Below are 21077 nucleotides of genomic sequence, written 5' to 3' on the forward strand. Positions count from 1 at the left end.
TCAGACAGGAAGCATAACTATTGTGCTGCTTTCTGAATAATACATCTCTGAAGGTGCAATAAAACCTCTAATATTTAGACTTTCCCACCAGGATACATGGAAGAATTATTTTTTCATTATGTTCCTTAAAACAACATGTCAGGATTGTCCAGCGTGTAACACACTAGATGGTTTCCATTTCCTGTTGAAAGCATTTTTATTTTAATAAACATAATTCCAAAAGTCCCATAGCCCCTAAAAACATTTTTATTTTAATGCAATTTATGATTTTACCTCAAATCTAATTAAAACTTGACTTAAAAGCATGTGAATTGACACAGAATGATTTTGTATTGGTGATCCCTGAATGCACTCTGAGAAGGATAAAAAATATTGGTAGTACTTTATATTACAACTCCAAAGTAATATGGTAATAGTGGGGTAATAACGTGGTTTAACTAGAGAGGCGATAACCATGTCATAACATTTAATTATCACACAGTAATTAAGGTAAAAACAATGTGGAATACATTATTAATATGGGCTTATTAACACATTAATGTCACATTTTATTACAAGTTAAATCCAAACGACTACAAAGAAAATAAAATTTTATTGTATTACCAAAATATCTGATTTTGACTCCTGAGCATTTGTTTCTGCAACCCATACCCATCGTTTTTAACTGCCGTGAGTTTCTGTGCATTTTTAACCTCCTGGCGTCCACATATGTGGACATCACATCACTACTGGCTGTAGCTCAGGTAGTAGAGTGGCTCACCTACTAATAGGAAGGTTGGTGGTTTGATCCCAGTCTGCTCCAGTCTGCATATCCAAGATACTAACCCCATGCTGCTCTCCAATGCATCCATCGGAGAATGAATGCATGTGTGAATGTTAGATAAACAGCTTAGAAAAAAAAGTGCTTGTGGGAATAGGTGAACGGACAAGTTGTTTGACCCTCCAGGACTGGCGTCCACATTTTTGGACATCACATTTTGGGTTGTCTAGACCAAAATACAAAATTTTGCTCTACAAGGGCCTGATATCCACTTACAAAGACATTATACTGCCACTGTTCTATCGAAATTTAAATATGGATCTCATTTCTGTCAAAAACTAAAATCAGGTAATTCTTTGTTTTTATATTCATCAGGCCCCAATCAGCTCAAATAGCAAAGAGAAATTAAAAATGCATGCCATGGAAGAGTTTGGGTCTTAGGAGGTTAACAGACACAGCTGTAGCTGGTGAACCAAGAGTGGCTAAAGAGTCGTCTATTTTCTTCAGGAGACGGTAAAGACTAAAAACAGAGTTAAAAGCGTTACATTTGTTAGTGTGGCCGTTATTAAAAATGTTATTTTTTTCTAAAATCGTCTCGTCGACTTGCTGAAATGGCAGAATGTTCTCAGACTGCTTCTTCTCCACAAAAGTGGGCATAAATGCTGCTTTACCTTCTGACCTAATGATGTCCAATGTCCTTTTAAGCTAAACACTTTAAAAGGACATTGGTGTTCATGAAAAAATGTAGAGTAACAAAGCTGAATGTTAACAAAATTTGTAATACAATAAATTTCTTTGTGTTTAGTCAAATTGTTTTGGGCCCCATTACTCAATATTTCTAAAACCCTGGCTGGCTACACCCTGCAAAGTCATCTGCACAGACTCGAGTCCGACTGAGGATGAAATCACCATAAAGTCATCCAAACACAAAGTACTTTCCCAGCATACCGGCAGCAGCATCATTCATGCCACTCTCTTCCAGTAGATGCATCATCACATCAGCACATCAGGTCAGAGTTTTATTGACTGTCTCCTGGCTCTAACATCCCTGATGGACAGTTTTGCTGGAGTCTTACCCCTTGTTTACTCAGGACACAGCAGTCAGTGATACAATGCTGTATTCTAGTAGTTGCTTTTTAAAATAAGTCCCAGGAATGCTGCAGGACAGCATGCTGGTTTTCAGAGGGATGACATGACTGTGTCTGATGTCATCCCCTGGTCTTACCAGGCGACAGGGTGACTCCAGCCCGGGTAAACTGAGGAGCCAGCAGTTAAATATGGAGCTCCAAAACAGGAGCTTGTAGTAAGTTAATTCCCTCATCCTTAAACATTAATTTTCCTTTATACCAGACATGTGACATGAACATTGCATTTGCTATTTTGGGGCATGGAGCTAACATTGAATTTATAAATCAGTAAATTTCAGAGGGAGATATTACCTCAAACACTGCTATATTTATTTTACAGCTATAGTTCAACTGTAGGTTAAGATTTGGAATACATGTGTATTCTTCTCTGTTAGGATCTTGTAAAATACAGTGTGCTGTGACATATGTAATTATTTTAAATGCATGATTTTTTTTACTTAACCTTCTGAATCTCACCAGATGGTGTGCACTGTGTTAATCTAAGCAGAGACTGTTTGACAAAAAGCAGCACCAAATTCATGACTAATAGAAAATACACCACCAAATCAGATGGAACAGTTCTCGTCAATATTAACCGCAAAGCTTCCAGACAGCTAAACTTAGGCAGCCTCTTATTCACGGTCCTGTCGTAAACATGTCCAGAGATTTGCACGCAGGCTTGTTGTTATCATTTATTCATGATTTGCTGGAGGATTGGAACAGGACTCGTGAGTGTTCCAGTCACACTGGAAGACTCATCAAAACAGCTGCCGGCAGATCAGAGAGCAAACACACATGAACAGCTTAACTTTGGGTTCATACGCACAACCCAACAGACTGAAGGACACTCCTCACTCTCTGCTTCATGGGACATGAGCTCCTCCAAGAGAATGACTTAAAAACACTCTTCTACCTTTTAGAGAAATCAGATCCGCACTTCTGATTCAGGAAGCTTGCACTCATCCACTCTCCTCTCAGTGCAGAAGCTGCACATAAGCATCTTTAAACTACTGCAGCAAAGCAGTGATTTGACAAATTGATGCAGCACAGAAATGCTGACTGTGTTTGCATTAGCATTTTAGATCCCTAAGAATGAACTCGTGATGAGCTTTTGTATGAGAAGCAGGTGCGCACACAAGACATCACATATTTGAACTGAGTCAGAAACACACAGGACACACAGGACGAGCTCAGTGCCGCATTCACACTCACCAGCTCTGAGGGTCTGGATTACGCTGCTGGTGAAGCGCAAGAGAGAAGCCAAAAAAGGTGCCAGGGTCTCCTAACTTATGCAGTGTGTGAGTAGTATCCAAGTTAAAGCCCCAGACTTGACTCAAAAGGGTCAACACACCCAAAATAAAGGTAGTCCACAGTTTAGAGGAATGAGATGAGAGGGGATGAGCGTTCCCATGTCCCACCAAGGCTGCCATAGTGGGGTGCAGGTCTTCTGGCAAAGCAAGTTCAGCTCAAGAAGAGCACAGAGGAGATTCCTTGTGTGGGTCCCAGAGAGCCAAAGGGCAGTAAGGGGAAACCCTGTGTGAGCCTCCTCTGCTTCGCTCTCCTCTCTGGATGCCTGCCTTCTTTCCCTCGCTCTATTGCGCTGCCTCTCAACTCCGTTTGCTGCTGTCAGTCTGAAGAGCAGCCTGTGAAAATGCGGCTGCTACTACTATGCGTGTGTGCAAGTGTGCTTCCCTCAATGCATGTGCGCCTCCCCCTCCTCTGTGCTCAGAGGGAGACAGAGAACAAGTGCCTTGAATAGCCCGCTCACTCCTCCCCCTCCTCCCTCTCTCAGGCCTTCATCCCCTCCTCCCTCCCTCCCTCCCTCCCCTCTCTCAGCTGACATCAACACTCAAGGGACTTGTGCCAAAATACCAGGCAAGGTTGTCAGGATACTTGGAGGCCATTGAACAGAGCGAGAGAGGGTGAAAAGACAGCAGACTGTTTTATCTGTTGAGTTCACACGGTCCAAAGTGCCTCCCTCTGTGACCACCTGTTGCTGCAGGTGCATGTACATCTGAGTAACATAAAGGGGGAAATTGGGGTACAATATTGAGAGTTAAGAAGTTAATGCATACAAGAAACTCAATGTTCTTTTAGCTTTAAAGCCCCGACATCTCTGGAACGTATCTGGAGGACAAAAGGGGCAGAAATGTGGACAGTGACCCAGGAAACTTTATTTCAGGCCTTTAGCTCTCCTGTAAAGACAGAGAGGAATAATGTATGCACTGTGACTAAGCAGTGCCAACAGGGACACAATCAGCAGCAGATACTCCCTCTAACAAAGTGGGACTACACCCACACAGATTTCTGTTTCTCTGAGGTCAAATCTGCGCGCAGCTGTCAGCGTGTCATCCTCAACTGTCCACACAATAAATGTCACGCAAACAGTTGCACATTAATTACACAAACAGGTGGCATACTTGGAACAAGTTTACAGGTTTTTAGCACCTCTTTCCCTGGGGGGGGGGGGGGTCTTTCAAAGTTGCCATTTTTGATGCAATATATATTTTTCATGTGGACAGAAAGCTATACATTTTTCATATATTCAAGTTGACACATACAGTATACTGACGAGTGTAACTTTTTAACAGGCTCAGTGATTGAGCTGCAATCAAATACACTAAAAGGAAAGAGGAAGAAAAACAGGCAACTCTTTCAGTTTTAAAGCTTAAATCCAGAATAAAGAAATTATAAAACAGCTCATTTTTATAATCAAGAGTTTTAGCTCATTTTGATCAAAGTCAAATATCATCCTGCTGACTAAACTAGTTGGTCAGAGTGACTTCCACTTTAAAACAAGCTTAGGATTAATGTCTGTGGTAGTGTTATCAGTGTCTACATACACCAGCTTCCAGCAGGATGAGGCTCAGTTCTTCTCATGTGACCTGTTGGCATCATGAACCAGCTTCATGAACCTGCTGTTAAACTTTCTCTGCCCCCTGCTGCCCTTATGAGGGATTTAAAAATGACCCCATATATGAGCACATTTAACATTCAAGTGAATTATTACCCTAAAAAGATGTTTATACCTGAGTTATTCTAGACATTTTTAAACATCTCCAACAACTTTTCACAGATGCTTTAATTTATTTTTTTTAAAGGAACTGTCCCATTTCTGTGGCAAGACTAATAGAAGCACAATTGTGTGAGGTCACTATTTTTTAAATAGACTTAGAATCTATTTTAACATTTGAAACTATTTCACAGTGAATCGTGGCTAACAGCATCAGAGAAGTCCTGAATCAGCCTGAGGAGACGTGCAGGCCAAGGATGAATTTGCTGTTTCAGAGATATCTGGAGAATGTTTGTAGCCCAGTTACTTAAAATATTTGTCCCTCTTCTAATCTTTATATGAATGAACAGATGGAGGCTTTCAGAGGCAAGTGCTGTTTCAGTCAATACATCCCCTCTAAATCAGAAAATAAGACATAAACGTGCCTTTTGCATGAAAACTGCCTGCCTGCCATAGATAAAAGAAACTGTGTTGGTACGACAAAGACAAATACAACAAGTATTCCTGTATAACAACTACTACTTGGTCATTATAACTTAAAGGTTACACATAGTAACTGCTTTTGATTTAATCTAATCCTGGATGAACAGTTATCTAAACCACACGCAGGATATGCTCTGTTATTGCTAGCAGCAGGATGCTAACATGCTCATGTTTACCAGGTATAACCTCGACTCTTTTCACCACAGACCACCTTCATTTTTTAGCATGACAACATTTTGTTTTTAGAATTAAATAGTAAAGTATATATTTTTGTGTGTATTTAGTCAAAAGGATCAAATACTGTAGGTGTAAAATTGTAAACTGCTCCACACCATGCAAGAAATACCTTTCATAAATTCAGAAGGTTATGTGAACAGTTGATGATGAAGTCTCCTCACTTTTGGTTCAGTTCTCTTTGCACACATGTGACAGTAACTTTGGTCATTCTTATTTGAATTAACTCTAAATTATAATCACCAGTTAAACTGGCCTGGGCCCAAACACTGTTTCATGTGCATCCACCTATAACAAAAACAACCAAACTGAACCAGTTCTATAGAGTATATTTTTAAAAAGGGACTTCCATCTTTTGTACCTCAATTGGAAATGTGCACTCATCTGTAATGAAAAACACCAAAATATCAATAATGTTGGAAACTTGCTAGCAGTTAATTTAAAAGGAGCTGATGTGAAAAGATGGATGCAAAGCTGTCGTGGCTGTTTGTGTTTCCATTTGGAAAAGTTCGTGCACCATGGCCACAGCGAGAGCCGGCACAGGGGAGTTTGTGCTTTTGTCAGCCGGAGCTCCCACACACAGCTCACTGGTTCACTGCAGAGGCCCAGATATTATTATCTAACACCAGATCAAAAGGGTGGTTTTATAGTCAATGAAACAGTGTTCCTTCTGTCTATTATGTGAGAGATGAGCTGCTTCATTTTGAGATAAAAATACCAGAAGAACTTAGAACAGAAGGAAAAATGTGGGTGTGGGATATGGAGAAAATGCTGAAACATCTTAATGGCAGCTCGGGCGGGAGGCCAGACAAGAATGCCTTTTGACAGAACAAAGCATACTCAGAGGCTGAGATAGAAGAAAGTGGAAAAAAGAAGAAGAAAGAGACGAGGAGAAAGAAATCAGTGAAGCTGGCTGGCTGTAAAGATTATCTGCCACACTGTCCACGACACTGGCATCCCCACATAAGTGCTCATTAGCAGTCTGAGCCACGCTCCAAGGAGAGAGCTTATTTTAGACAGTAGACTGCAGCAGCAGTGCACACAGTCAGGGTCATTTCTCCCGTTTTAGTCCCACATTGCTTCAATGGCTGAGATTGCTGCAGTCAGCACTATTACTGTATTGATTTATGGACAGTGTAAGATGCTATAAGAGGGAGCTGGTGCTGGTTATTATGGGATTAAAACCAAGCATGCCCATTCTTGCTGTATCTGTCTGAGTGCACTTTGGGAAGGCCTTTCTCGTACTGGTGAAAACATGTAATGACACGTTTATGGATGTAAAAACTAACATTGATTCATTTTTAAAGTAAGATGTTTTATTAAGCCTTACTTTTTTTCTTCATTATATATATACATGTGCGCAGGTGTGTGTGTGTGTGTGTGTGTGTGTGTGTGTGTGTGTGTGTGTGTGTGTGTGTTGCATTTGCAGTGATAAAAAAACAGCTGGATTGCAACAATATTTTATTAATGTTTTATTGAAGGGAATAGAAGAAATTACATAGATTGAATTGAATAGAATTGAAGAGTATGAATTGCCTTAGATTTGTTATATACGTGCAGTATATCTGAGTTTTACCATCATTATATACTTCTGGCTAGTACGGTGCTGGACTAGCTTTTGCCTTAAGAACTACCATAACTCTTCATGGCATAGATTTAAAAAGTACTGGAGACTCAGGTCCGTATTGACATGACAGAATCACAGAGTAGAGTTGCTGCAGATTTGTGTTCATCCATGATGTAAATCTTCCACCACTTCCCAAAGGTGCTCTGTTGGATTTAGACCTGGTGGCTGTGGAGACCATTCATATTTAAGAAACCAGTTTTGCATGATGTGAGTTTTGTTACATGGTACATTGTTTTGTTTGAAGCAACTATCAGAAGATGCTAAATGCATTGTTGGAGCAATGTGATTAGCTAATTAGATATTTCCATTCATGAGCCGTCGAACCGGTGTACCTGGCTCATTAAAAGAGTTATATATGTTTTGTGCTTTTTACAGTGGTTTTGTAAAGGTGATTTTTACACAAAGACAAGCAGAGACGATAATAATAGTTATAATAACTCTTCAGAAATGAATTGAATTTGTATGCTTTTGTACAAGCTTGATTTTTAATCACATCTTTAGTGTTGAACAGATGTGTACACTCTCATCCAGGAGGTTATATTATTATAATAGGTTATATTATTATTATTACATATAATATATATTACTGCTTCTGTATGAGCCACAGTTCACTAACAGTCACGGCAGTAAAAGCACCAGCAAGAAAAATCAAATTTACACCAGATGTAAAATTGAGACATAAATGTTTGGCTCAGCTCTAGAATAACGAACAACAAAAAATCTACTGAATGTGAAAAAGTATCTGAGCAAAGGTCCCAGACAGAGCTAATACAGAAATAACACCAGTGCAAAGTTCATTCCCAGAATTCCCTTATCTGGATTCACTTACCCAATCAGGCTAAGTGGTCACAGCGAGCTTGTAATCAACTTGCCAGTGTTTAATTTATGTTACCACAGTTGTGTCTGTACAGAGAGAGGTCGACTCTCTCACTGCAAACATCATCCCATGTAAAATCTCAGCTGTACATTGCTCGACATGGATGACGCTGTGAATCAGTTGAATGCTGATCTGTTGACAGAAAAACGAGCAACAGCAGAATTCACCATTTATAGGAGAAATAAAAAATACTGAATGAAAAGTAAAGAGACTGAATACTTCTCATTAGTTTTAACTTTTGGTTTCACTTCAGCTCTTCTCCACAGCTGACGGTCCAACAACAACACAAGCAAAAGTAACCCACAGACTAGTTGTACTACATATCATTGACGCCGCGCCCGTGTGACAGCAGATGCTCTCTGGAGATTGACAGATCGTCTGAAGCTGCCACAGACTGCCAACCGTCCTCTCGTTATTTCACCTAACCAATTAGTCCCATTTGTCAGGTGCAGTTTTATGGACAAGAACAACCTGTTAGACCCATTAAAAAATGTAAATGTTATATTTTCTTCATTTACTGCTAAATGAACAACACAAAAACCAGTGTCCATAATTTACATTGTAAATGGAATATTTATTAAAGCATCTGGACAGAGAAAAACATGTAGCTCAATCACAACACATCACAATATAATATACAGAAGTTGTTTTTTTTATTATATCTTTCACAGTAAATCATAAAAACCCATTTAAACTAAAACAAAACTAAATAAAACTAATCAAAAGACCTCAGACTGTACATCTATCAGTCACCACTTCAACATTGCTTCCCCGGATAAATAGCAATACATGCAAAGAGGACATGACTTTGTAAGCATCTGTTAATTTGTTCACAATGATTATCTGCTCATGGTGAGGTATTATACTCTCTTACGAACTCTACCCTCTTAGCATTAGCACAGTCACCCGTAAATATTTCTGAACTCTGTGTTATTGTGTATCTTAGGCATGAACATGAAGTCCCTTTTTAGACGTATATAGATGAGTTCTTTTTGATCTTAGCCTTTTTTACAGATTTTGGCCTATGACAAGGTTCAAGCTCCTCCAGCTCAAACTCCTCTGGCTTATCTGAATGTAATGCTGCTGCAGAAGGCTGGCTGACCCGTTGAAAGAAGTGCATTGGCTGTGATTGTGTGAATGGAACTGAAAAGACAAATAAGCAATATATTGTTTGTATTTACTAAGTATGCCTTTAATTGTAAAGAACAAAGGAAGTAAACAAATTTACTGAATATACTTTAAGTCTGAAATATGCTACATAATAAAAAAAAATGGGACTGGTCCCCAAAAGTCCTCACGCCCACTGGATTTTGGTGTAGGTCCATGACAAAGGCCTTTAGTGAACAGTAATAGTGTTTCTTGTTTGAGCTTTCTATCAGTCTTGATCAAATTAAAAGTGTATTACCCTCTGACTTGTCTTTTTAAAAGCATCATTACTTTGACATAATGGTAAGAAAAACCACTGCTGTGTTACAGTTTAGTCTCACTGGAGTAAAATTCATTCATTCTCAAACAATCTGATTTGGACTGCCTGCAGTCACTTTAGTGTGAAGCTCTGTGTATACAGAGTTGATTATATATAGATTTGTGATTTTCACAGATTTATCACAGTTAATCACCACATTATCAGATTACAGGTTATTGGCAATTTGACCCCCTTTTACCGACAGCTAGTTTACAGACTTCACTTCTTATTGCCCTTTTATTGTTGCCTTCACACACCGAAGTTGCTTTTAAGATGTGATCCCCGTCATGGAAGCAAATCACCAGTTCTTTGTACATGATTGTAATAATTTTGGTTTCCCTTGGTGTGACTATATCAATAATGGAAATCAGATGCCATCAAATATGTGTTAAAATCACAGCAAAAACAGATTATTAGCTTGCTAACAATTTCTCTCAATGAGACTCCAAAACATTTGAGCTGACGTAGTTATTAAATGTAATGAAAAAACTTACCACTTTCCTGGTAGGAGGGTGGTGGAGTTGTGGGCATGGGTGTGGCTGCTGGTACAGGCTGATAGACCGTGTTAACTACAGTGGTGGAATTTACCACAGCTAGAGAAAGCGAAAGATTTCATTTAGTTTGAAAATGAAAGCAAATTTTGATGTTCCCGTCATTACAACTGAACTTTTAAATCAAAAGTTTAAAGACGATGGGGATAAAAAATCTGTTTGTGTCTTACTATGTACGTAATATGCACAAACTGTAAAACTGACAATTTTGCAGTTTCATGAGCTTTTGTGTATCAGATTATTTCTTGCTTTCAACAATTTATCATGACTCCTTTAAGCCACCATCCCAATTGGGAAGAGCTCTAACACATAAAGCTCATCAAACAGCCATTTTCCATTGTAAGAATTAAACATAATTTCAAACCAGATGCTTCTGGATAATATGCCAGTGTGGCTGCTTGCAGCTGTTGCAAACTTACTGATCATTTCTCGACTGGGATTTTTCTTTTTGGATGTCCTGCAGCAGGAGCAGCAACGAGTCACACAGCAGATTATGAGACCCGCGCATGCGAGAATAGGAACAGGAACCCCTATTCCTACATACTCTACATGATAGCTTCTTTTCACTCGAGCAGACCTGCAAATACAAAAAAAGCTGTAGTTTGTACTCATTTCTGGAGCATTGAGGGGGGAAAACGCTAAAATGAAGAGCACACCTTCTGAAACAGAGTTCCTGTTTTTTCTCAGTTAAGCTGTACTTTATGTCACTGCAGCAGTATTTTGTCCTGCAGTCCCCACAGCAGTACTTTTGACATTCCTGAGTATCATGGAAGACACCGTTCGTGTCCCAGTAACTGTGGCAGTGATCAGCTGTAAGACACACATGTTGAAGCAAAGTGAGAGTGAGAGATTAAAGCTGCAGTGCATTACAGATCCCGCAGACAGATATTGTGCAAAGACACTAATAGACAATTAAGATGACTTAGCTTGATATTTTATTTTCACTTTGTTATTTTAAATATTAAAAATAAAACTCACCCCATACAGCCGGGACCACAACCACACACAAAACACACACGAGACTGGACAAGATACTCGAAGGCATAGCTGATGTGATGCAGTGTAAGGGGAAATGAACCTGACTGTGGAGTGATGACTGGTTATAGGGCTCTGTGTATGTCCTACCAGTACATGAGTAACCCAACAACATTCCTTACTTCACATCTCACTAGCTCGGCTTACGTCCTCATTTTAGGTTTGACAGCGTTCTAGTAGGTAGAGGTGAAGGCTTGGACATGAATTGAGCTGCGGTTTGGGGAAGGCCTTGAAGGAGACTGGCGAGGACTCCCGGGCCTGGTTGATCCCCATGTACTAAATAGAAGTGAAGAAGTTAAAGAAATGAAAAGAGGAGGGAGGGGCACGTAAACGAGAATGAACAGCTTGAAGAACTGGGGGAACATAGATGAGAACTGGAAGGAGCGTGTTTGGAGGCGTAGTCCTGCTCTTGAAATTCTGATACATAACCGCCAAAAATACCTCAATACTCAACATTTCTTAAAACATTAGGGTGCTGTAATTGTTGCTGGAGCTTTGTCCTTCTCAGATTTTAAGACTCCATCTACATTGGAAGTAAGTGAAATTGTACCAGAAACATCTACTCAGGTTAGTCTAGCACCTACACGTTTTCATTACAGAGCCATCCTGCTGCAGTCTGTGCAGAGGTTTGGCATCATCTTTCTGAAATAAGAAAGTCCTTCCCCGTAAAGGAAGTAATCTCAGTCATTTAAATTGCATTTAAGCCTGTAGAAAGTGATGGCATTGAATTGTTGAATTTTGACTTGTATGTCAGATCAAACCAAATGTAATCAAATGTGTTTAGTAGCAGCAGTTTGTAGAAGTGTTCCATAGCACATTGGTCTGTCACATATTGAATCCCTCCTCGTCTTTACTCTTGAAAGAGTCAGTCTCTCTGTGATGTTTTTGTGAAGAGAAAAGAGGGAAGAGAGCACAAAACACAAATGCTGGACCTCAACAATTTTAAAGCAGTGTGGGATCATCCAGAGAGAAAACAGGATAAAAGGCAGCCAATATCGGAGGTCCTTCGGAGTCTGCTGGACTCTGTTGAGGACATTCTATGACACTGTGGTAGCAGCCGTTTTCTATGCAGTGGCCTGCTGGGGAAGCAGATGCATGGACAGGAGCAGGATTGACAAACTGGTGCGGAGGTCTAGCTCTGTGCTGGGATGTCTTCTGGAGTCTGTGGAGGTGGTGGGCGAGAGAAGGATGTTAGTATAGCTGAATTCCATCATGCACAACCCACATCACTCTGCATGAGTCTGAGTGTGCTGAGCAGCTCCTTTAGTCAGAGACTGAAACACCCTCGCTGTAGGAAGGAGCGCAGTTAAACTCTAAAACTTCTCAATCATGATGTCATGAGTCACTTGGACATTATGGACATCCACAGTTACCACTCCATGCATAATGCACCTTACATATGTATGGACGTGTATATGTGTATGTATACGTATGTTAGTGAGTATGGTCTATGTGTATTTCTACATGTGTGCATTTACACATCTATACTTATAGATACTTATAGATATCTCTTACTTACATAGTAATAGTAGCACTAGTAGAATAGTTGAAATTTATTTCTTGCATATTTGCACAATCCTCTATCTATAAGACATTCTGGGTATGCGTGTTATAGAACCTCAGCTACTGTTGTATATATTGCATTGTATTATATATCTTATTATGTTCTAGTCGTCTTATCTTATATCCATTGTAGAAACTGTGGAAGAGTGTCTTAAAGAGTATATCCCTATCCCATCAATATTTTAAAAAAAACCCAAAAAACTTACTTCCCATGTTCCTGGCGAAATATAAAAAATTAGGTTTGGCTCAACACTTACGCAGCACTGCACATTTGAAATCAGCTGTGTGTGGCATGCTGCAATACTTTTATTATTTTACATACAAAATATAAATTGGGCAGCGGCGACCTCTGCTGGCAGGTTTCACTTGTGACTTGTGTAGTATTTTGTTTTGTTTCATTTATTTTATTTTTGTATTAAATTTTATTAAATTTATTTTTTGTTTCTTTCAACAGCACTGTTCACTGCGTTTCAAGACAAGATACAGCATAATAAAATAAAGATATCCAGCTGGTAGGGATGTGGTCATACAAACACCATCTGCAGTGAACACAACACAGGACAACAAAGGCTCCTGTTCAGTTTTAAAGTGCTCCTGAAATAAACAAATGAGTCAAACTGTCCAATGCTGTGCTTTCATACACATGAAATATGTTATTAATGATTTACTTAGGCTTGTTTATAAAGAATATATTAAAGTGGAATAATGCTATTTAAATAAAGTGTTAACTAATACATTTCTTAATAGCATGTAGTTATAGTTCTAGGATTTTTGTTTTGATAAGTATGAATCATATTTATGGTGTTTCATCACAAATTCAGTAGCACAACTTGATCCTCATCAGTGTTGTTGAATGTGAGATTTGTAATTACTACAGAGGGACAGTTGCCTACATAAACACAGACACTGTGGCCACGATTAAGGTAGAAATGGTTTCATTTGATTCCTCTTTTTATTTGAGTTGAAATGTGTGTTTTGGTATCTGTTTGATTAAAAAATTCATCATTGAGTCGTGTAAAAAGTTAAAGAAATTAACATTACTGATGCAAAATTTCAAAAAGCAACAACACAAACATGTTCAGAAATTAGGAACACTTATTTAATTGTGTGAATGGTGATTGAGAGCTCTCGTCATGTAAACACAACGTAATCCACAGATTTGACATGTCTTTGAGAGCCAAGGTTCAATTAGGGACCAGATACAAAAACACTGTATTTTTCCAAGAAAACTAAATACAAAAGCATACAAAGGTATACACATTAATTTCTAAACATCTTTAAATTGCATACTTTGTTTCTAAGTTCAATCTTTTTTATTTATTTATTTGGATGAAAGCTAAGGACAGATTTAAACATGGGGTTCCACCCAACTTAGAAGTGATTACCTTAGTGTCAGTCCAGCATATTAATCCAGAAAATAATATTATCACACATTTGGCGACCTCAGCACTGCAACAACACACACACACACACACACACACACACACACACACACACACACACACACACACACACACACACACACACACACACACACAAAATCTACTGAAGGTCAAAAGTAATGGAAGCTCTGTAAGTTCCGAGCAAACGACCCGCCCGAAGGCCATACAGGAACAACACAAAGCAGCTGTCAGTACACACAATAGGCAGGGCTGCCATTTGTAGCAACCACAAATACCTCCAAAAAAAAGAGAGAAAAAAAAGTTACCTAAAAAATATATTTTAAACAAGAAAACTCAGTTAGTTCCAATCTACCTTATCATACTTAACATGGTTTACAATATTGTTTTGGATAGGCATACACAGCATTGTTTATACATTCATCCCTGGGTCTTTAAAAGCTGTAGTGTGGCATAGCAACAGTCTGGTAAGCTGTATACATTCAAGGATTTGGATTATGAGAAGGGTTGTACGGTGCTGGCTGAGGGTCCGATGAATATGGTGGCGGAGCAGTAGCCTGGCTTGGAGGTTGCAGAGGGTACATCGGCTCCCCGGTGAGCAGCACTGGGTGAGTAGGATTGGCTGAAAAGACAAAAGAAACAGATTTTCTATGTTTATATTGTTATTGATCAAATTATTCTTTCTGACTCATTAGGCTATATGAACATTTTAATAGTAAATGGTATGAAGAGTCAACAAATTTAATAATTTTCTTTATAACTGTGTATTGATCCAAGTAACAGAACAATGAAACGTGCTGTCTATTAGATCAAATGGAGCATCAGCTCCCTCTTGTTCTTAAATGAAAATTAGTCAGACATCGTGTGAAGTAGCAACACTTTTATGTTAGTGCCAATCAGATGATGCTGTCAAATTTACACTCACTGACCACTTTATTAGGTACACCTGTTCAACTGGTGACTACTGCAAATCTGTAATCAGCCAATCACATGGCAGCAACTCAACGTGTTTAAGCACGCCGTATTTCAGAAACTACTGATCTGCTGGGACCATCTCTAGTGTTTACAGAGAATGGTGGGAAAAGAGAAAATATCCAGTGAGGAACAGTTCTTTAGGAGAAGGACCGGAGTGCTTTGAGCTGACAGGAAGGAAACAATAGCTGAAATAACCAGTTGTTACAACCAAGGACGTCTCTGAATGCACAGCATGTTGGAACCTTGAAGCAGATAAGTGACTGCAGCAGAAGACCACACCACTCGTCTTGGCTAAGGAAAGGAAATGTTGACTACATTTCAAAACTGAACAACAGAAGCTTGGAAAATCGTTGTCTGGTCTGATGAGTTTCAATTTCTACTGTGACATTAAGATCAGAATTTCATGTGAACAACATGACAGCTTGGATCCATCCTGCCTTATCTACAGTTCAGACTGCTGATGGTGGTGTAATAGTGTGCAGGATATTTTCCTGGTACACTTTGGGCACCTAAGCATAAATTCATTATCAGTTAAATGTCGGAACCCATGTAACTGCTGACTATGTCAATTCCTTTACGACCTCAGTGTGCCCATCTTCTGATGGCTCCTTCCAGCATGAAAACATCCTCTATCACATGCTCACATCATCTCAAACTGGTTCCTTCAACATTATAGTGAATTCACTGTTCTCAAATTGGGATGGTGTCATGTGAATATGGACCAAAATCTCTGAGGGATGTTAGCAGCACCTTTTTGAATGCAGCACAGACTGCAAAGGGGGTTCAAACTCGTACCAGCAAGGCAACTTGAGTGTACATTAAATCACAGCACAAACAGATATTCATCAACACCTGGGTGTCATCAGACAAGCTTGCTGCTAACTTTAAAAACTGGGAAAGTTGTCGGTTGACATATTTATTATGTTTTAAAATAGAATGAAACAACTTACTACTTTCTTGGTAGGAGGGTGGTGGAGCTGTGGGCATGGGCGGGCCTGAAGGCACAGCCTGGTAGCCTGGGTGGGGCGGCTGCTGAGGTGTGTTGGAATTTATCACAACTGGAAAAAGTCAAAGATTTACTTCAGCTTGAAAATAAGTTTAAAGACATCTGGGAAAAACTCCCATCTTTTTCTAATCTTTTCAAAAAAAATCCAACATTAAAAATGACAGATTGCTGTTTTATTGTTCATGCATCAGACTGTTTCTTGTTCCCAAAACTTCCCAAAAATCCCACCTTATCAACTGAGAAGGTGTCTGGCACAAAAAATCTCACAAAACAGACAGTACATGTCTATAAGAAGTAAAACTCATTTCAAACAAGAAACACCTGGATACTATGCTGACTTAGTTACAGTGTCACTGCTTGTAACTGTGACCAACTTACTTATCTGTCTTTCAGTCGGCCTTTTTCGACATTTCATGTAGCAAAGGCAGCAAGGAGCCAAACAGCAGATTATGAGAACCACACACAGCAGAAGAATTAAACTCCCTACGGCGATTCCCACAATCAGACCAATTTGGCTTGTACTGCAAATAAAACATGAAAGAAAGCTTTAATTTCTACTCACATTTGCATCACGAAAAAAAGGTTAAATACAAGACCACACCTTGCCAAACTTCCAGAACAGGATTCCTGATTTAGCTGCTTGGGCTTATCCTTGCAGCAGTATCTTAGATTGCATGTGCCACAGCAGTACTTGTTACATTTTTCAGCATCATGTGTGACACCGTACGTATCCACAAAGCTAAGGCACGACTCGTCTGTAAGACATGAACGAGGGTAAAGTGAAGAGAGGGTAAGAGTCGAACCAAAGATCTGGTAGACAGATGCTGTAGTGGTGGCAGACAGAAGACAGTAGTACACAAACACACCGATGAGATCTCAGACCTGATGAAATAAATGTCATAATAAAAACTCACCTGATTCCGCTGGGACCAAAAACACACACAAAAGACACACGAGACAAGGTAAGACACTCGAAACTGTAAGAGACATGATGTCGTGTAAAAGGAAATGAGCTTGACTTACAGGGACGACTCTTCCTACTTGTGTCTGTCACACCCTGTAAAAGGTAACCCAACAACATTCCTTCAATAGCATACATGACTTAGCACTAGATGATCAACAGAATGCAACTACTTGCAAATAAACCCTTTGAAAACAGTACAAAGTGTATTAATCAAAGGTTAATCCTTACAGTTAGATTTTTTTATTTTTTATCTTTTGTAATCTCTTGCCAGCAGTTTTTACGTTTTTGGGAACTAAAGCAGTCATATACTGAACTTCTGAAATCAAAACAGTTTCCCATTCTTTCTTAGAATTAGATAAAAGCTCCTCATTATTTTGGGGTCATATTTTTTGTTTCAAATAAGTGAAAAGTTTTCCTCGGGTGGCAGATGTGAACAATCGAGACCACAAGCTAAAATGCATCAGTCAAGCAGAAAGTTGCACTTTAGCTTTTATTACATGTGTTTTTAGTACAGAGCCATCCTTTTGCACTATGTGCATGTTTGACACTGATTTGCTGAGATAAGAAACACCTTCCCTGATAAGGAAGTAATCTCAGTAGCCATTAATGATGCATTTACAGATGTGCAAGAATTGCTTATTTCATCCCAGATGTTTTGTTTTGATGCATCCTCAATCATCCAGATAGTTAAATCCCCAAAGGTTGATTCTGTTCATCTGGACGTAGCGTTTTCAGTGGGAGAAACATTTCATCCCTCATCCCAGTGACTTCTTCAGTCTCAGCTGACTGCAGGTTTCCCCAATCTTGTAAACAGTACATTTGCACAATGACTGAAAGCAGCCCACTGAAAGAACAATGGGCTTTTAATTAAAACAGCATCAAATCCTAAATAAGTCAATACATAAATTATTATAAATTATTCTATTATCTTTACTCCTTTACACCACAATATTACCGACTGCTACTATGCCATATAAGACTTTGAAATCAAACCAGATTTACGTCATTAAACCATCTAAAATCTAGAAAATAAAACAAATTCCTGAAGACTCAGAACAAAGCCAAGTCTCACATTATCAGTTTATATGTGAGTTTCTGTTGTTGCACATCGTGTGAATGCAGTACTTTTAAGCAGCTCCACCCAAACGTCCTCTGAACCAGTTACTGTTTGTTTTTTTATCTTGTCTCCACCCAGTCTCTGCTGATTGGGCTGGTTACACTTGTGCTCTTAGATCAAATCCTTGTACATCCCCCCCATCCCCTTACTCCCACCAACCACACACATAAACACCATTATTAAATGTATGCCAAAATGTATTTTTGAATGTTCCACTTTATGAAAACTAGTTTAGCAGGTGCTAAAACAAGGACTGGCTCGTGAAGCCTTAAATCCAGATCATAACTCTGTTATGTTGCTTGGCCTGTTTTCTATGATAAGCTCAGATGCAGAGCACAGGACACTGAGCCCTTGTTGGGATTTAGAGATTCTTTTATTGCTGCCATATAATCTGCCTTATGATAAATGCATTAATAACATGTTCTACAGTATTGTTTTATCAGTAATATTGTTTACAGGGTTCATATTGCATTGAATATGTTTGTCATCACATTCATTCTATTCACAGGTTGAGTTCATTCTATACACAATGCATAACTGTGCTTGTTTAGAGTTGATGTTCTATCCAAGAGGGTTTTAAGCTTCACTGGTGAGAGTGTCCAGGTGATACATGTTGAGGGAAGATGAGAACATAGCAGGTTAATTGCATGCATGCTTACAATACACATAAATCTAGTAGCAGGCCTGAGCGAAGGCCCAAGTGTCTTCTGCTTCTTATTTGAGACCTGCGCCAATTTAGTCTACTTAGTGATTGAGGACGAGGGTCCATTATTAGCCCTTAGAGGCCCTGAAGCTTGAAGTTATTACCTTAAAAGGAAGGTGTTATCAAAAAAGAAGTTATATGTCTGTTTATAGTTATTAGAGATGTACAAGATGTACCCTTGTCTGTAAACAATGACTGGACATAATGTATTTTTGACCTGTATTGACGTGTATGTGGGGGTGTGATCCTCTATGCTATAAAACCAGAACTCAGTGTATTTTTGTCAGAGCAAATAAGCCATATGCTGACGGTTGTTCTCCGTTGTCAATAAACTCATCGTTTGATTGTACTTTTCTGGGCCTCCGTCGTTTGTTGTCTGGTCTACAGTTGATCGATCTCGCTAAGCAGTTTCTGTGGGCTCCACTCCTTTCCTCATCTCTCAGATCTTTGATTTTATTTTACAAGTGATCAACAGCCCATCTAAGCACCACCATGGTGTATCCATCTTTTGGCTGCTTCCAGCAGGATAACGTGCTCAGCCACAAAGGTCATCTCAGGCTGGCTTCTTGAACATGACAGTGAGGCCATTGTACTCAAACGGCCTTAAAGTCACCTGGGCCCGTATCCCTAAAGATTCTGAGAATCCTCTCAGAGAGCTCCTAACTTAACCTAAAAATTCCTTGCCAGGAGTTTTAGCTTAGAAGTGATTCCAGAACATTTTCAGTGAACTCTGAGCAAGGAATGGATGGAAAATCCTATCTTAGTGAGGAGGTGTGGTTGACCCCGTTGCTAGGTATGAGTCATCATTTCAAAAGCCGTGATTGGTTGATCCTACAAGTTTGATGGAAATGAGCTTTTGGTGAGAATGAGCAAAGGATGTACCCTCAAATCAATAAACATAATTATACACTCTAATCGTATGCTGACTGTAATTGTAAATAATATTTCACATTCAAGAAAATATCTGGAAAATGAATAGTAAGCTATAGGGGTTATAGCCTAACATTAGAATCTAAAATATGTGAAAACTTAAACTCATTACACCCTGTTCAAATAATGATTCGTGTCTTATTTGCTCATATCAATATCCTAGCTGGCATATTTTGTACTTTCACTCCCATATGGACCGCATTGAAAACAAGATGGCCTATCTCAAGGGCTGTCCCTAATGAAGTAGAAATCACAGCGTTACAAGTCCAGTGTGGTCTTAATGAGGGTAACACGGCTCAGCTTTTATCAATGTCTGTGATTGCTGGCTGGTCTATTTATAAAGGCTTGTTAACAAATATCCTACAAACACAGAAAATGGAGAAAAAAGGACTGCATAAGCCGAACTGGACTGAGGAGCAAGGTTTGTTGCTGGCCCAGTTGGTGAACAAACATAAAGGTATCTCTCCTGCCTCTTCTGTTGGCCATTTTGTGCAGCTGCTTAGGGGAACTCCTAAGCCACTAAAAGTCCTCTTCCCTGCTCTTAGCAGATCTCGCCTTAGGAGCCCTTTTAAGTGCTAGGAATCTTGAGGAATAGCTTTTATATTAACTGGGATTATTGTGTCACTTTTAGGGGAAATTCTAAGAAAACGTCATGACTCTGAGAATTTTCTTAGAATTTGGCCGCTAGGAGCCACTTTTTGCACAAAGATTCTTTAGGGATACGGGCCCTGATCTGTTTCCAATGGAGCAGCAAAGTTGCATCATTGTGGCAACCGTGTGATGATGTCATATCAATATGGACCAAAATCAGTGGGAAACATTACACTGAAAAGTCCATGGAAAGAATGAATGGGAGGCTCACGTCAGAACTGGAGCCCTTAAACAAGCTGGTTGATGCTGAGCTCTATTTGTAACAAACTACATGGAAACCTTCCTATTTACATATGTTAAATAACCCCCTGGAAATATTAATATAGATAATAAAATAATACAGACTAAACAATAACCCCGTATTAATTAGACTAGATGCCATTATATGAAGTCTTTTGAAATTACACATTAAACAAATATTAGTGTAGTCATTATTTTCACTCCCCAAACTAACTTGTATTTTATTTTATAATTTTTAAAACATATTCACCAACATGTCACTTCATTTTCTTTCATTTGAGTCTGTCGCCCATTTCATAGCTGTCAATAATATATTAACACAAATTCACCACACTGAAAATTAAACAACCAGCAAC

The 21077-nt window shown here is 39.1% G+C and overlaps 3 protein-coding genes across 6 annotated transcripts in view; all 3 read right to left on the bottom strand.

Moving 5' to 3' along the window:
• The window catches only part of itga7 (integrin, alpha 7), a 35907-nt gene extending 32313 nt beyond the window's left edge, over positions 1–3594 (bottom strand). For all 4 annotated transcript variants that reach the window (XM_039612480.1, XM_031740372.2, XM_039612479.1 and 1 more), the window contains exon 1: positions 3100–3594. In XM_039612480.1, the coding sequence (XP_039468414.1) occupies positions 3100–3317 (218 nt within the window). In that variant the 5' untranslated portion in view covers positions 3318–3594. The remainder of the gene's footprint in view (positions 1–3099) is intronic.
• A 3482-nt stretch (positions 3595–7076) lies between these two features.
• Positions 7077–11389, bottom strand: LOC120440178 (protein shisa-4-like). Its single transcript, XM_039612011.1, has 6 exons — positions 11116–11389; positions 10794–10947; positions 10557–10714; positions 10081–10179; positions 8074–9264; positions 7077–7409 (listed from the first exon to the last, which is right to left on the bottom strand). The coding sequence occupies exons 1-5, from the start codon at positions 11285–11287 to the stop codon at positions 9089–9091; spliced, it is 759 nt and encodes a 252-aa protein (XP_039467945.1). The 5' UTR covers positions 11288–11389; the 3' UTR covers positions 7077–7409; positions 8074–9088.
• A 2423-nt stretch (positions 11390–13812) lies between these two features.
• On the bottom strand, positions 13813–17167 carry LOC116310435 (protein shisa-5-like). Its single transcript, XM_031727207.2, has 5 exons — positions 17031–17167; positions 16718–16871; positions 16495–16637; positions 16061–16168; positions 13813–14757 (listed from the first exon to the last, which is right to left on the bottom strand). The coding sequence occupies exons 1-5, from the start codon at positions 17104–17106 to the stop codon at positions 14618–14620; spliced, it is 621 nt and encodes a 206-aa protein (XP_031583067.2). The 5' UTR covers positions 17107–17167; the 3' UTR covers positions 13813–14617.
• Positions 17168–21077: the final 3910 nt, after the last annotated feature.

The sequence above is a fragment of the Oreochromis aureus genome, linkage group 5 (genome assembly GCF_013358895.1).
Source record: "Oreochromis aureus strain Israel breed Guangdong linkage group 5, ZZ_aureus, whole genome shotgun sequence".
Lineage (NCBI taxonomy): Eukaryota > Metazoa > Chordata > Actinopteri > Cichliformes > Cichlidae > Oreochromis > Oreochromis aureus.